The sequence below is a fragment of the Miscanthus floridulus genome, chromosome 5, assembly GCF_019320115.1.
Source record: "Miscanthus floridulus cultivar M001 chromosome 5, ASM1932011v1, whole genome shotgun sequence".
NCBI lineage: Eukaryota > Viridiplantae > Streptophyta > Magnoliopsida > Poales > Poaceae > Miscanthus > Miscanthus floridulus.
The window spans coordinates 125,098,221-125,114,299 of record NC_089584.1 but is presented as its reverse complement, the minus strand read 5'-3'; the positions used below and the strand labels follow the sequence as shown (position 1 = coordinate 125,114,299).

Below are 16,079 nucleotides of genomic sequence, written 5' to 3'. Positions count from 1 at the left end.
CGAGGCTCGACTGGTCCTCATGCCACTCCCACTGAACTCCCCACACCCCCGCGCACATGCACATGTAGCTGGTTGAGTAGGATAGGCTCGTTAGGAGCACCTTCACCACTCGCTGCCGCCGCACTGGCTCCGACGAGCCACCGCCGCCGCCTCGCGCACTCGCTGTCGCCGTTGACCCCACCACCGGCCGCGGTGAGCTTCCCCGAGAGTCGTCCACCCCTTAGACACCTTCACCAGGGCCTGACGCCGCCGGCGTAGCTCACCCGGTGAGCTCGAGCCCCCTCCCCTGTTCTGGTTAGGCGCCGGCGGACTCCGTCCGGCCGCCGTCTCCCTCCCCCCCTCTTTTCTCTCTCTATTGGGTGGGACTGGGGCGAAACGATGTCGCCGTTGCCGTCCGTCCCCATCCGTTACCTTTCCCTTCCCCTTTCTCTTTATGTCGTGTGGGCCACGGCCTTAACACCGCCGATGCCGTCCTCAGCCGACGTGGTAGTGTGGCCCACCTACCATACACTCACATACGCACACCACACACGAATGCCGGGTGACAAGTTTGACAATGACGAGTCAGTTTCCTTCAAAAAAAAAAAACAATGATGAGTTGGTCTGTTTCAGCTTTCATCCATGTCTGCCCAACTCTTTAAATCATCATTTGGATAGTCGTTTTCACAAAATCATTTTCTATATTTTTTCACTCTTCAACAGTTTTTCTATATCTGGTACGTACTCTAGAGAATCATTCTCAGTATCTATCTCTGTGAACACTCTAAAGAATCATTCTCACTATCTTGCTCCAGGGTGTAAATGAAACAACCAGTTTTCTCAATCATTCTTAAAAGTTGTGGAACAAGTTGCTGCAGCAAGTCATGTGTACTGTAGTTAGTAAATACTTACAAAAGAAACCTTCTATCTGCTTTACACAGGCAGACATTCTTTCTGCAAGAATTTTGTTATGGGAGTTGTTTGTAGCTGTTTGCTGGTAGTAACAACATTGTTCAACTGACATGCAAAAATATGACTGGCATACAAACATTTACTGTACCTCGTAGGCTAAATCAACGGTACCTCGTAGTAACAGAATACAGACAGTTGTTCCTAAGACACGGGGAGGGCATTACTGGCGACCTTTGCGGCGAGCGGGACGGCCACCAGCATCTCCACGATGGGGAGGATGTTGCTCAGGAACACCACGCACGCCGCCGCGTTCTTGTCGCGCCGGGGGCTGCAGAGCGGCCCCGCCACACGTCCCAGGCTGGACATGACGGCGGCGAGCAAGGTGAACACCAGCGCCTTCGTGTACATGTCGTACTCCGGCGTTCCCAGCAGCGCGGCGTAGGCCGCACCCAGCATGCCGAAGCCGAACGTGGCCACGACGGCGGTCGGCAACATCTCCATCTTGTTCTCAGCGGCCTCCCGCTGGCCCTGCTCTGCAGTGTCGTCAGCGAACAGATTCACGGCATAATACATGGCAGCTACTGTGATCTCCGGGAAGAGTGCGAGCACAGTGTCGCCACCGAGAAACTCCTTGGCAATAGTCACCGCGGTGACCGCGAGCAAGGCGATGACGGCGTCCTTCAGGTACTTCACGAGGGACAGCACCTTGTCCCTCGCGGCACTAGTCCTGTACCCAAGAGGCATGCAGGTGGCCACGACCAGGAACACGCTGAGGGCCGACGCCAGGAAGGACACGGAGAGATCGAACCGGGGGCCCAGCGCCCGGAAGCTGGAGTTGTTGAGGTAGCCGAACAGGAGCGTGGTCTGCACGGCGAAGGCCGTCGCTGTGGCGAACAGGGCAACCTTGCGGCCGCTCTTGATCCCCGCCTCGAACGCCACGTCGCGCATGCTGTCCTCCGTCGGCGTCGCGTGGTACGCGAGAATGCCGATGAGGCCCTGTATAGGCAGCAGATTGAGCGACAACAAGATGCTGCCTTCACTTATGAGCAGCAGCAGCAGGGAGTTCGTCGCCACCAGCGCCGCGCCACTGATGATGCAGAGAAACTGGATGAACCGGATGTGCCCCTTATGCAGCTGCCTGTGTCCTGACAAGAACAATTTCAGGTAGACCAGCAGGAGCGCAGAAAGGTAGGCGATGACCAAGAAGCAACCGCCGGCCACCAGGACGTGCCGGTGCAACAGAGCATCTTTGCGCACCGAGAAAGCTGCGGTGAGGAAGCCGGTCGCAGTGGCAATAGTGCCTTGAGCGAATGATGATGTACGCTTCAGTATCCTATTTGTTGCCTGCTTTGGCTCCTCCTCTGGATCATTCTTGGGAGGAGCATTCAACTCTGGGTCATCCATTGCGCTCTTTACCTTCAAAAAAGAAAAGTCCATAAGGGGTTAACAAACTCTCTCTCTAAAATTAAGCTAATTTCTAATTGTCTATGGAGTGACAATCCTAGTGCTCATAGATATCATTTGGCAAACTGGGAGAGTGTTAGTATGATGAAAGAATATGGTGGGCCTGGGGTCCCAAATCTAAGAGATTTGAATATTTGTCTTTTAGCATCTTGGATCAAGAGATATAATTTAGATGATCAAAAACTTTGGAGGAAGCTTATTGACCACAAATATGATACTAGTAAGGCTAATATCTTTGATAGTCCTACTGTTGGTGTTTCTCAGTTCTTTAGAGGAATGATCTGGGCAGCCAAAATGGGCTGTACTTGGAAAATAGGAAATGGTAGGAAGGTGAAGTTCTGGGAGGATAACTCTGGCTGGGTCCCTCAAGCCTAGCCATTCAATACTGGGAGGTTTACATTCTAGTTAATGAAAAATCTAAGGCAGTAGCTAACCTGTGGGATGGTGTGGATCTTAAATGCACCTTCCGTAGATGTGTTGACAATAGGTTAATGAACCTTTGGTTGGAGATTGTCCAACTAGCTTCTACTATTGTTTTCAGTAATGATGAGGATGCCCTTATCTGGAAATTCACATCCAATGGTATTTATTCCTCTCTGTCTTTGTATAAGATAGTCAATTTTAGAGGTATTTTACCATTCATGTGCCTGCTGTCTGGCAATTAAAAATTCCTCCTAGGGTACATTTCTTTCTCTGGTTATTGTCCAAAAACAAGTTACTGACTAGAGATAATCTAAGCTTAAGAAGGAAAGTAGATGATAAGTCATGTTTGTTTTGTATAGAAAGTGAATCTGTGCAACACCTCTTTTTTGAGTGTGCAGTTGCTAGACAAGTTTGGGTCTGGATTTCTGAAGTGATAGATAGAAATGTAGGTAGTTCCTTTGAATCAATCGGTTCTATGTGGTTGAGTAATAAGAGATCCTTAGTTAATAACATGTTCTGTGCTGCTGCCCTGTGGGGGCTTTGGAAGCTAAGAAACAGTCTATGTTATCAGGGTTGCCTTTGGAAGGCTGTGAAAATTTTGATTCAGCATGTAGTCAATATGCTTCAAAACTAGAGGTTGTTGTGCCCCAAAGAAAAGCTCTTGGAATTCAACCAGAAATTGGAGAAGCTGAGGAATATAGCTACAAGACCTCATCTGCTTTCTGGATGCCCCGGGTAGGAAAAGCTTGGGAGAGCTATCTCTACAAACATGCACACGATTGGCAAAGTCAAGCGCTCCCTGAAGATGTGAAGGATCATTTAGTTGGCTGTGAAGAAATGGTAGGGAAGGAGAATGAAAACAAGTGGATCAGCCTGATGGAATTCAAATCGGCTTGGCTCATGTAATAGTTGGGTTGGTGTGTGTGTATGCTATTGCGCTCGATGTTGAGCTGTGGATTCTGTTAAACTGGATGAATGTTGTAAACGTTTTGTCTTGGTTATTGCTAAGGCTGGGGCTAGGCCCTTAAACTCTAAAAAATTAAGCTAATTTCATAATGGATGACTATTAGAGGTGCCAATACTTTGCAAGAAAGTCGAGTGCTTAATTGAGGCCATGGTCTCAACATGTCAGAAGGTAAACAACTAGTAATCAATTCAAACCACAAAGTAAACTGCTAATAAATGAGCTTAACTAACTATAGAAAATGTACTCTAAAAATATATAATATATGAATTATCCAGGTCGCTACCCTAACACAAACAGCACACGTTAATTTTGTTTCCCTTCTGCAAAATCGTGTACATAAGCAGCGGTATACCTAACTAACAAAGGTTGATCAAGATTGTTGCATTCGCCCTTTTCTGAAAAAAAAATGGAGAATTACTTCTCAACAGATCTATACATATAACCGGCATTCAGAAAACTTATGATTGAGCTGTAAACACGCCAGTATTGAATATCCTGGCAAATAGATTCACATGTTCATTTAATAATATGCCGATTCAAAAGACTAGGCTTGCGATAAGATCAGTTTTCTTAAGAAACAACTACAGTGAAACATGGAAATCTAGCAGTAAGTTGGCTTCAAAACTTCAGGCCATGCTTTCAAGTCACCATAGACATAACCAACTAATTCCTCCTGTTTGCAAATACTTCATGTTTGAACAAGATTTGAGTCAAACCTTTAAAACTTTGATTACAAATATTTTTTTAAGTATTTATTATAGAAAAGAAACTTGAAGATCATATTGATGGATTTTTCTTGAAAAGTAATTTCATAACAAACATAAATGTATTAGATATATTTATATTCTAAATAGTGATCAAAGGTATGACTTGGAGACTGTGTTATTGTCCAAAATGTCAAATAACTGCAAACTAGAGGGAGAACAAATCAGGTCAGCACACAAGGAAACTTTATTGGGCGTGTAACAAATTTTCTCTCAGATGCCAGCGCTGATTTCAAAATCAACGTCTGTCAGACGCCCCAAACTTTGAATGAAAACTGAGTGCTAAACTTTAGGCCATGCTTTCAACACAATGGATTACAAATGTCAGAGGGGTAAACATCTAGGGATCAGTTTGTACTTAGTACCACAAGATAATCTGTATAGGAATTTGAACTATGCAGGCCACAACCGAAACACCTAACCCAAAACGTATTGATATTTGACAACAACAGTGTTCTTATTGGGATAATACATTTTCTCTCTTGCTGCATACTACCCTTCAACATATTTCTAACCAAGGTTGAGGCGCAAAATGAAAGTAGCAAAAAGCTTACAAATGCTAACTACAAAGGACTAGGCTTGGCAGTTGGCAGTAAGCTCATATTCCATCAAGAATCAGCTATTGTGAAACATGAAAATTCTTTTTATGACTACAATTTCTTATATGATAAAAAAAAATCAGGCTTTAGACTTCTTCAGAGAAGAAGCATAAGACTAGAAGTATTACAAGCATACACACCCGAAGTTTAAATTCATTATAGGCACCCAACTACAGTCCAATACAAAAAATAAAGTAAAAGGCCCAACCATTGGATGCGAAGAAAAGCATATAGCTCTTGAGTTAGGCAGCTGTAAGTTAGCTGATAAACTTCAGTCCATGCTTTCAACTCACCAAAACACATATCAGAGATGTAATCAAGTAGAAATAGGTCATAGCACAAGACAACGCTAATTGACGATCTTAGCTATGAACTGGAGATCCTCTTATTGTTCAGTACAGGAACATCTAAGGCAAATATTACATCAGATAGTTCATTGGTTGTCAAATTTGTCTCCATAAAAACATACGTACTTCATAAGCTCTGTAAATATGATCGTCGTACATATTTTTTCCTGGATTGAGGTTTAAAAAGCTAACAGATAAACTGACATAGGAATTGCTAAACGTAGGACTAGACAGGACAGCAAGTTCAGTTTGCGTCAGAAAGCAACTATCTTGGGTAACATGGAAATCTTTGTCGTGAATAACATGGATTTGGCTACAGATCTGTCTGTGAAATAAATCATCTTTTAACACGGATTTCGCCACAAATCTCACTTGGAGAGGGTCCAAAAAGGGCAGAACAGGAACCTGATTAAACGCGCTTTAAAGGAAGATAGGCATGGAAAAGGTTCAAAAAAACTGAAGCAAGCAACAAGGATTTGCCTGTGTACCTGTGAAGGATAGGAGTTTGCTGCCATGGAGGGGCGTCCGTCCCCCGAGTAGCCTCCCAGCAGTGGTGGTCTTGAGTCTCTTGACAGTATTTGTTTTAAAAAAAAAGTCTCTTGACAGTAGGAACGAGGGGAGGGGATCAGGGGACGCTAGGCTACAGGTAGGCAAGGAAAGACTTCTGTTCCTAGTGCGTCAACGCATGGCTTGCTGGGAAATTTCTTGTCACACAACACAATAAATTATTGGTTTGTCCAAGAGTAGTATAAATTATCTATCCCCAGCCGTTACCTTTCCCTCCCCCCTTCTCTTTATGTCCTGTGGGCCACGGCCTTAACGCCGCCGATGCCGTCCTCAGCTGACGTGGTAGTGTGGCCCACCTACCATACACACACATACGCACACCACACACAGCGCTAGGTACACTGTGGAAATTGCTAGGTACACCCGGCTAGTGTACACAGAGTGTTAAAAACCTATTTTTCCTGACTTAGAAAAATTCCTAGAAAATTTACAAATAAACTTGATGCATTATGGAATTTAATTATGTAGTTTGCACATATTTCTATGCACCCAAAAATTAATATAAAATTCCACCTAGTTAAGTAGCTATAGAATAAACTTTTAAAATATATAACTTTTAAACCCTAACTCCTTTTCACATGAAACCACCTCTAGAATTCATCTAAAATCCAACCCTATCATTTGCACCTAGTACCACCATATTGTTCTCTGTTTGCTATTGCCTTTCCTTTTATGATTAGCGGTAGTCTTATTCGATCGATACGCCGATAGACGACGGTAATCGTCAGGAGGATGAGGACCCTAATTTCGTAGACGTGTCGGAAGGTGACAACGACAAAGGCAAGTCCTAGCTCCCCTCCCTACCATCTTGCTTGAAACCACTAAAATGCTAAAACATGACTATAAGATTATTACCCTAAAATATGAGCTCGGTCATTGTGATATGGTTATTGTTAGATTAAGATAAATAGTTATCTTGTTATTTCATGAGTTCCACTCTATGAATAGATTTAGGGATAATAATGAAACTTAAAATTTATTAAACCTAAAACTAAACCCCGATATGGGGCGAGTGGTGGTAAACTATGGAGGTAGTTTACCATGGCAGGGATACCTGGAGAGGATTCCTGTGGGAGATAATCGCCTCGGTCACATAAGGACCGGTTCGTAGTCCCTCTCGCCTAGTGAGATATTACGTACAGCCACATGTCTATATGAATAGGCTTGATCTCACACCCTATTAGATAGAAGTATAATTTCTACTAGGAGGCCGGTGTAGGCAGCGGAATATTAGGAGCCGACACGGGGGATAGGTTTTCTTCCGTGGTCCGGTTGGCGTGGATGCTATGTAATCTTCCACGTTAAGCTTTTGGTTTTTGGCCGCGTTCGAGCCCTTGATTATTTTGGCCGTGTTGGAGCCATATTTTCTTTTGTGATGATTTGGTATCATCATGTTAGGGGGGATTTGGTATCCTCCCGTTATTTGTGTTTCCAACCCCTGAGAAGTCGTAGTAGAGTTATATGGACATCTAAGTTCACGTACATTCGGGTACGAGGTCTCATTAGGTCTATTTCATCCACTGATCATGGATCAGGTTGTACCTATCGTGTGGGGAAATTTGTAGACCTCTGTAGAGTTACTTAAACCTATTCGAATAGCCACGTCCTTAGAATGGGCAGATGCTAGGATGTGATACTATGATTAGTTTTACTTTTATGTGTAATGAAACTGGTAATGGAATTGATTCTAATCCGAGTACCAGTGGGAATGGTAATACTCCGCTAGGACCCAACCTTTAATTATAATCACCACTACACTTCTATTTCCACCCTATGGTTAGGGCTTGCTAAGTACGTATGTACTCACCTGTTGTTGACACACAGACCTCGGCACGGAAGAAGACTATGACTTCGACGAGGAAGCGTACCATGAGGATTAGGATTCCCGTAAGGAGATACGTTCGTAGGAGTATGACACTGAGGCTACGGTTTCAACCACGCTCAAGTTGCCTATGGAATAGGACACCGCTTCGCTTTATAATAATCCCGCTCTAGAGACCACCAATAATGCCGTTTCACGGCCGTAGTCTTCCGCTAGATGTGTAGCCTATGACCATGCCCCTTTGGGCCACTGTTGTAAGACCTTATTTTTAGATATCAATAAAGCTAGGAACCTTTTTATTATATATCTGTGTACCATTCTTGTGATTTGGTGCGTACTTATGCGTGATCCTGGTGCAAGTATGGATGCACTTAGGACTCTCAAATTGAGGGGCCGACACATACTATCTTCTGGAACTTCAAAAGTTCTTTGAAATGGTGTTCTTGGCAAAACAGTTCATTGTAAAAGGGGAGTGATGCAAGGAAGCCCTCTTTGACCCTTACTCTTTGTTCTTGTTGTAGACTTCCTCCAATCCTTGCTGAACAAAGTAATAGAAAATGGCCTCCTCAAGTTTCCTATTCCTTTGAACTCCACCTCAGACTTCCCTGTCATCTAATAAGCTGATGACACACTAATCATGATGGAAGGGGATGCTAGACAACTGTTCTTCTTGAAACTAGTTCTACTTTCTTTTTTGGAATCAACCGGTCTGAAGGTTTACTATAATAAGTCTATGATGGTTACAATCAACATGATTGAAGAAAAGTTGGATCATTTGACAAACACCTTTGGCTGTGCAAAAGGGGTCCTTCCCTTCACATACTTGGGTATGCCATTTGGATTAATTAGACCGAGGGTTGAGGAATTCTTGCCATGGTGAACAAATGTGAGAGGTGACTAGCAAGCATTTCTGCATTCCTCTCACAAGCTGTTAAACTAGAGCTTACAAATGCAGTCCTATATGCTCTTCCAACTTTATATATGAGTTCCCTATCATTGCCATATTCAATCGTTAATCAGATTGACAAATTTATAAAGCATTGTCTTTGGAGAGGTGCTGAAATTAACTAAAAGAAGGCACTATAAAAGCTTCATGGGAGATGGTGTGTTTTCCAAAAGATGAAGGGGGCCTTGGAGTTATAAATCTAAAGAAACACAACGAAGCACTGATGTTGAAAAACATGGACAAATTCTTAAAAAAAACATCCCCTGGGTCTCTCTACTCTGAGAGAAACAATATTCTAATGGTAAACTACCTAGTCATATAAAAATAGTTCTTTCAGGTGGAGGCAAAATTTAAAGCTAATGGACTCTTTCAAGTCACTATCTACTGCACAAGTTCAAAATGTTTAGAGATGCCTCTTCTGGCAGGACAACTGGTTGGAAGAACCCTTAAAGGATGAATACCCAGAACTTTTCTCCTATGACAAATCAAAGGCTATCTCAGTGAGAAAACTTTATGCACAAGACCCATCACAAAGGACTTCATTCTACCTCTATTGGCAATGCAAATATACACTACTACATTCAGACCAATCACAAGCGGTTCGTAAAGTCCATCACTAGCGCTTTTCGGTTTCAGCAGTAAGGTGATGATATTCTCATCACAGGTGGTTTGCAACCGGGGGTGATAATAGCTTATCATAGTCGGTTCGTATTACCAGTCGGCGGTGATTTGAATTTTCAAAATTCCCAAAAACGGACCAAAAAAATAGCAAAAAAATTTATTTTAATCCTAAGAAGCCCCCCCACTAGCTCTAGCTTCATGGTACCGAAAAGCTGCTCCAGCTGCAACTTCCCCTAGTATTCACTTTTTAGGATTTAAAATAAATATTTTAAACCCTAAATGGCTTCAAATGAAAAAGTCATAAACTACAAATTTGTTGTTCTAATCAAGATCTATAACTTTGATTTTGGTTGTTTCGCCATCCTAGGTCGTTTAACAAATTTGAATTTCAAAACGTCAAAATTTCTGCCAGACTTTTGGGACCTCAAATAATTTCAAATAAAAAACTCATCAACTACAAAGTTGTTGTTCTCATCGAGATCTACAACTTTGGTTTTTGTCGATTTTCTATCCAAGGTTGTTTGAAAATTTTGGTTTTTTAAATTTTAAAACTTCATATACAAATTTGAGACTATAAATGATTTCTAATGAAATAGTTGTCAACTACAAAATTGTATATCTCATCGAGATCTACAACTTTGGTTTTGATCATTTTCCCATCTAAGGTCGTTTGTACAATTCAAAAAATTTGTATTTCAAAATTTGAGTGCTTCAAATAGAATTCTGGGACCGTAAATGGTTTCAAATAAAAAAAGTCATCAACTACAAAGTTGTCGATCTCGTCAAGGTCTACAACTTTTATATAAAGTTTATTTTTATTTGACTTTATTTGAAAAAGTTATGAATTTATTTATACTGTAGCATGGTTATCACCGCCGTATCATACAACAAGCTGGCGGTGAAAATGTCTTCACCGCTGGTTTATATGGCGAGGCGGCAGTGACGAGGAGCACATTATCACCGCCGGTTGGTGGTGCAAAGCAGCTATGATGATGGACTGTCATCGCCGACTGGTAAGACGAAGCGGCGGTGATAGTTATCAAGCCGCACGTTCTTACGAACCGACGGTGATATTCTCATCACTAACAATTCGTATTACGAACCGTGAACGGTTTTAATGATACCAGTGGTGATAAAGGTGTTGATGATAGGTCAATTTGTAGTAGTGATATTCTGCAATACTTTCCATTAACCAACTAGAATGACATCTGGAGTTACAGTTGGGAGGTAAATTTTCTGCTTCAAATGCTTATATTTCTTTAATTGGGCATAGACAAGTGCATCAAGGTTTCAAAAGGCTATGGACCTCTTTCTATCAACCAAAGCATAATGTATTCTTTTGGCTGCTCGTGAAAGATAGATTAAGCACTAGAAACATTCTGAGAGGGAAAAATATTCAACTAGAATCTTATAATTTTGTGTTATGTCCGTCTCAATCAGAAGATACCGTGCAACACTTGTTCTTGTCTTGTCCTTTTGCTAAAGAATGCTGGAGTCTATTGAACATTGACTTCCAGGTTGATTCAGTTTTTCCTAAAGCTTTACTACAAACAAGAGTTCAGTCACATTCCTATTTTTCCATATTGGTGGCTATCTTAATGAGTTGGGCAATTTGGACAGCAAGAAATGACCTCATCTTCAACAACATTCAGCCATCAGTCAACAATGTCAAGGTGACTTTTACAAAAGAAATCAAGTTGTTCATCTTCGGAATAAAGTCTAGTATTTCAGATATCTTTGACCTATGGATCCAGAATCTGTTGTAATTTGTATTTTTTTCTTTTCTTCCTTTTTGGTTTCTTGAACTATGGCTTGTAACTGCTAACTCTTATTTTTAGTAATTTAATTTGTCTGTCGGGGCGCAAGCCCCTCTGTGCATAAAAAGTATCTATATAGAGTTTAGGGCTATGGATGCAGTGAGTCAAACAAGTAAACAAAGCTATTTGCATGAACCATTTTCAGATAAAAACTCCAAATGCAAAATAAAGCTAGATAACCTCACTATTTTGTGCTAATCACCTTGCTAGTTTTAGAATATTATATGGATCTAGCCCACGTAGATTATAACTTAAGGGTTGTCTGCATGCGGCTTCATAGTACGCATCACTGCTGGCACCAGAGATTCCAGGGGTTAGCTTGGAAATTGGATATGTGTTGGAGGGTGACCAACATACTACAAAAGAGGTAAAATTGGAGTACTAGTTTGCTCTGGTAGGTGTGCATGCATGAGGAGCAAACAAGACACAGCATCAGACTCTGATCGAGGAGATCCTGTATGTTAATTGCTTGAACAACGACATTGAGTTTGTTGCAAGGAAATTGTCAAGATCGATTGCGTTAGTTGGCCGACGTACGGCATGAACTGCAGCATACCACATCCACACAGATTGCAAATCGTTGTGTAGGTCTTTCAGGCACAAAAACTATTAGTAACTGGACTGCCAATAACTCGAAGCTGTTTGTCTAGCTAGGACAGATGTTCTTCATTCATGTGTTGATGATCGAACTCCTACGAACGTACACTTTTCCAATGCATACTCCTGCACGAGCTATCCAATTCATCGATGAAGAGACGATCGAGCTCGAGCTATGCAGTTCGTCCAGTAAGCATGTATGTACTATGTGACGATATGGGTTCTGTTTGTTACAGCAGGAACCCAGCACCTACGCGAGAATGGCTTATACTTTCAACCTTCAGGACTAGTAAGCGACAGCGCTCGTTTCTGCATTTTCAAGATCCTGAATGTAGTACGTAGCTGTCCTGCAGATTCAGTAAGAGCAAGTGAGCAACCAATCTTGCTCGATGGATCGACCCACGCGGCCACGCCTCGCTTATATTATATATAGCAATAATATATGCATTGGGAATATATATGTTGTCAGCAATTATTTTAAAGTTGTTGATTGTACAGTACAGAAAGTGATTAGAGATCGATTAGTGCAAAAAAAATTAGATGAACCAGGAGTTAAGACACAAGTTTATAGTATATGCAGTGAAAGGGCAAAATGGGTAATAAACTGACAACTAGTTCCTGAAACAACAATAACTACTACCACTCGTATACACAATTACACACGACACGAGGGTAGTTACACGTATTGTATGACATGATAGTCTTAGTTGTATATTCTCTCAATTTTAAATTGTAAGTCGTCGTCTTTTTTTCTCGATCAGTCGTCGTGTTTTTTTAATACTTAGCCTTTAGAATGTATTTAGACATAATATAAATAAAAAGTTAAAATAACTTAAAATTTGGAAATGAAGGGGGTACTTATTACATAGCTATGAAATAGTTGAGTGTATTCCAGTTGGTTACGTGGACTTATGGTTGGTTCTCCGTCACTATTGACATCATAGGTTTTACATCGTTCTTTCATCACATCCATCGATACCATTTTTTTCTTCTCAATCGGGTGTTCCACCCGTTTTTCATCAAGAGGAAATGTTTTAGCACTTACACAAGCGCTCGACAAGAGTCACCATCGTTAGAAGAACGCGGGAAGCCCTAGCTACTGGATTACAGAGGCAACATTACATTGAACAGAAATGCTATATAACACATATGTGTTTTAGCACTAAAAAAACACATGGATTTTTTTTTTATCTATGACGTCTAAGGCCCACCTGTCAATGCAGCGGTGTCCAGTCGACGCCGCTCCTGTAGACATCCACCTACTACAGCATGAACCTGGAGAGCATCTCAATCGGCGTTGCGATGACAGCCAGAACCGGAAGCAGCGGCATCATCTTCGACTCCGGCACCACGCTGACATTCCTCGCGGAGCTGGCGTACACGCTGGCCAAGGCGGCGGTCCTGTCGCAGACGGCGAACCTCACCATGGCCCCCAGCAGGGACGGGTATGAGGTCTGCTTCCAGACGTCAGGCGCCGTCTTCCCGTCCATGGTGTCGCACTTCGACGGCGGCGACATGGATCTGCCGACGGAGAACTACTTCGGGGCGGTGGACGACACCGTCAACTCCTGGATCGTGCACAAGTCGCCGAGCCTGTCCATTGTCGGAAACATCGTGTAAATGAACTATCATATCCGGTACGATGAAGTCGATGCAAATGAGCGTTGAGCCCCGTGCGGTGACATGGTCGCGAGCAGCCATCTGTGATTTGTCTTTCAATAGAAAAAATTTGTTTCAAGTGATTTGTGATATGTAGATCTGTGATCTTGTGATTTGTGATTATCTGAAGGTAGAAGAAGAGTAGAAACTGTTGGATCTTAATCGTATGGTGAAAAAAATTTATGTGTTGAAACTACTTAAAATATATGGTTGTGTGCTAGACAGACTACATTACCGTGCTTTGCGACCAAAGAGGGCAGACAACCTCGAGCGTTTTGAAACCGGCTCGGACCCAATCTTCCGCCTCGTCGACGACCTTCGCGAAGATCTCCTGAGCCCCCCTTGACGTCCGTTGAAAGGTTCTGTCATTCCTTTCCTTCCACAACGACCACGCAATCAACAGGAGCAGGGAGTCGAACGGTGGTCGAGCGGCGCGATCCAGCCGTCGACGCTGTCGCAGCCACCACTCCACCAGGTTGTCGTCCTGCTCAGGCACCAGTGCCGTCAGACCAACAGGGGCGAGCAGCCTGAACCACAGTTCCTTGGCGTAAGGGCAGCCCAGGAGCAGATGACCACATGTTTCAGATGCTTGATCGCAGAAGGCACAAGCATCTTCGTCTTGTAGGCCGTGCCTCTTTCTACGATCCGCAGTCCACATGCGACGGTGGAGCGCTAGCCAAAAGAATAGCTTTACTCGTGGTGGCGCTTTGGTCTTCCAAAGCTCTTTTGCCCCTAAGAGCTTCGCCGCACCAGCAAAGAAAGCTGGATACGCCGAGGAAACCGAGAACTTGCCATCGCTGGGCCACTTCCACACAAAAGCGATCAGCTTGCAATGGATCGAGCACCACAGAACGCAGCAGTTCCCAAACTTGCAGAAATTGGCAGATGACTTGGGTGGTGGGCGCCCCAACCACATCGCGTCCCCACTGATTCTGGGAAAATAGCATCCTTGACATTCCTCTTCTTCCCCGTTCTGGAGACAGCGTTGGGGCAAAATGGCATAGGGGGCCAACCGGTGCCCAACTGTCGGTCCCGAACTTGGCTGAGCAGCCTGTCACGGCGTCGCCTGCTGCCGCTACTTCACCCGCGACTATAGCGGATCCGGCCAGACAAGAAGCTGAAGATGGGACGGTGCTCAGGAGGTCCACTAGGCCCAAGGCGCCAAGCACGCGTGTGACCGGCAGCCAGTGGGCGACATCGTGATGCTTTTGCCGTCTTCATCGAGTGCTTGCGAACCAAGTATAAGCAGGAGATCGCGTGGAGAGAGAGGGCATCTATGAAATACATTGTAACCGAATTATTGCTTCTTCTATAAGCACTCTTCGTCTGAACCCAACCCATTGCTCTGCTGCCTTCCTTGACTCCGATCTGTTGCTTCCCTCCCCGAATTCTAGTATCGCTATCGTGGTTCTTAACAAATTGGTACTCGGAGCACCGATTCCTTGGCCGCATTTTGTTTCCTTCATCTTGATCTGGGATCGTAACCCCTGACAGCTGGTTGATCGCCCTCTGCGCTGCTGCAATGTGTGATGAACCCGTAGGTCCGTGCCGAGGCTGATCTGGTCAGTGAAGGAACAAGTCGTCGGAGTCCGATCCACACCCTGGAGCCCCACCAAATCGACACGAGCATTTCTCCCGCTTCCGCAAGCAGCTCGGTGTTGAGACTTGCGGTCTCAGACAGCGTAGAGGAGGTAGAGGCCTCCACCCGCCAAGCGCTGCCTTCAGGCGGAGGCTCGGGAAACAGGCACGACAAGTGGGCGTGTGGGGAAATGGCACGTAAAACTAGGGTTTCATTAATTCATTTTCCAAACACCGGTACTGTTACAAGTGTACCCTATTTATAGGGCTCAACTACCACTTTTACAGAGTTTATAATAGTACCCTTCAACTGCTACAGTACATACTCGGAATATTCCACTACTCGCCTTTCCTCTCGGGGGTAATCTTGTCATGCCGCCCTCAGGTACTGGGCCTGCGCGATCAGCCGGCCCATCAGGCCTCAGGATTCGGCGATGGGCCTTTGGACCTCCGCCGTCGGTCTCCGCCCCATCAGGCCTCAGGATTCGGCGAAGGGCCTTTAGGCCTCCGCCATCGGTCTCCGCCCCTGGGACGCCGAGGCCGCAGACCCCCGACGCCCAGTATTGCCGTCCTCCTGCTTGGGTCTCTGCCCCTACGAGCGGAGGCCGAACCGGCGCGCCCGCGCCGTCCACGAGCGCCTTCCTCTGGTTACCTGCACACACACGTAGGTAACATTGGCACTTGATTAGCCTTAAAGTGGGGCGGCCTCTGCCCGGAGACACCTACGAGCTAGCCGGGCGGAGGCTGCGCTAGGGTCACCGGCAGCGTCCTGCAAGCAGTCTGAGAAACCATCATCTTTCTAGGTCTGGAGGCGTGGTAGCTGGGCCTTTGCTTGGGTAGTCGGTCGGAGACGTCTTTGCGAACTGCTGGCCATGTAGGTCTCCGCCACTCTCGGAGGCCGTGTTACAACAGTTCCCCCCTTTGGAGACCATGGTCCGTCCGAGCGTGTCGTGAGCTCAAAACGCCCTAAGCAAGGACGTCCGCGGGGGCGGAGACTGCGCGTAGTCACATCTCCGA

General features: G+C 44.5%; 2 protein-coding genes across 5 annotated transcripts; one reads left to right on the top strand and one right to left on the bottom strand.

Moving 5' to 3' along the window:
• Nucleotides 1–807: 807 nt before the first annotated feature.
• Nucleotides 808–6,111, bottom strand: LOC136453443 (uncharacterized). Of its 4 annotated transcripts, none has more exons than XM_066454012.1 (3): nt 5,944–6,093; nt 2,790–2,917; nt 808–2,307 (listed from the first exon to the last, which is right to left on the bottom strand). In XM_066454012.1, exon 3 carries the CDS (start codon nt 2,293–2,295, stop codon nt 1,093–1,095), a length of 1,203 nt encoding a protein of 400 aa, XP_066310109.1. In that variant the 5' UTR covers nt 2,296–2,307; nt 2,790–2,917; nt 5,944–6,093; the 3' UTR covers nt 808–1,092. The 4 variants fall into 4 exon arrangements, with proteins under 4 accessions (XP_066310109.1, XP_066310110.1, XP_066310111.1 ...); XM_066454013.1 differs by lacking the exon at nt 2,790–2,917 and adding an exon at nt 4,098–4,140 and having other exon boundaries at nt 5,944–6,080; XM_066454014.1 differs by lacking the exon at nt 5,944–6,093 and adding an exon at nt 4,098–4,114.
• Nucleotides 6,112–13,127: 7,016 nt separating this feature from the next.
• On the top strand, nt 13,128–13,445 carry LOC136455291 (aspartic proteinase nepenthesin-1-like). Its single transcript, XM_066455386.1, has one exon. It carries the CDS (start codon nt 13,128–13,130, stop codon nt 13,443–13,445), a length of 318 nt encoding a protein of 105 aa, XP_066311483.1.
• The last annotated feature ends 2,634 nt before the right edge of the window (nt 13,446–16,079 follow it).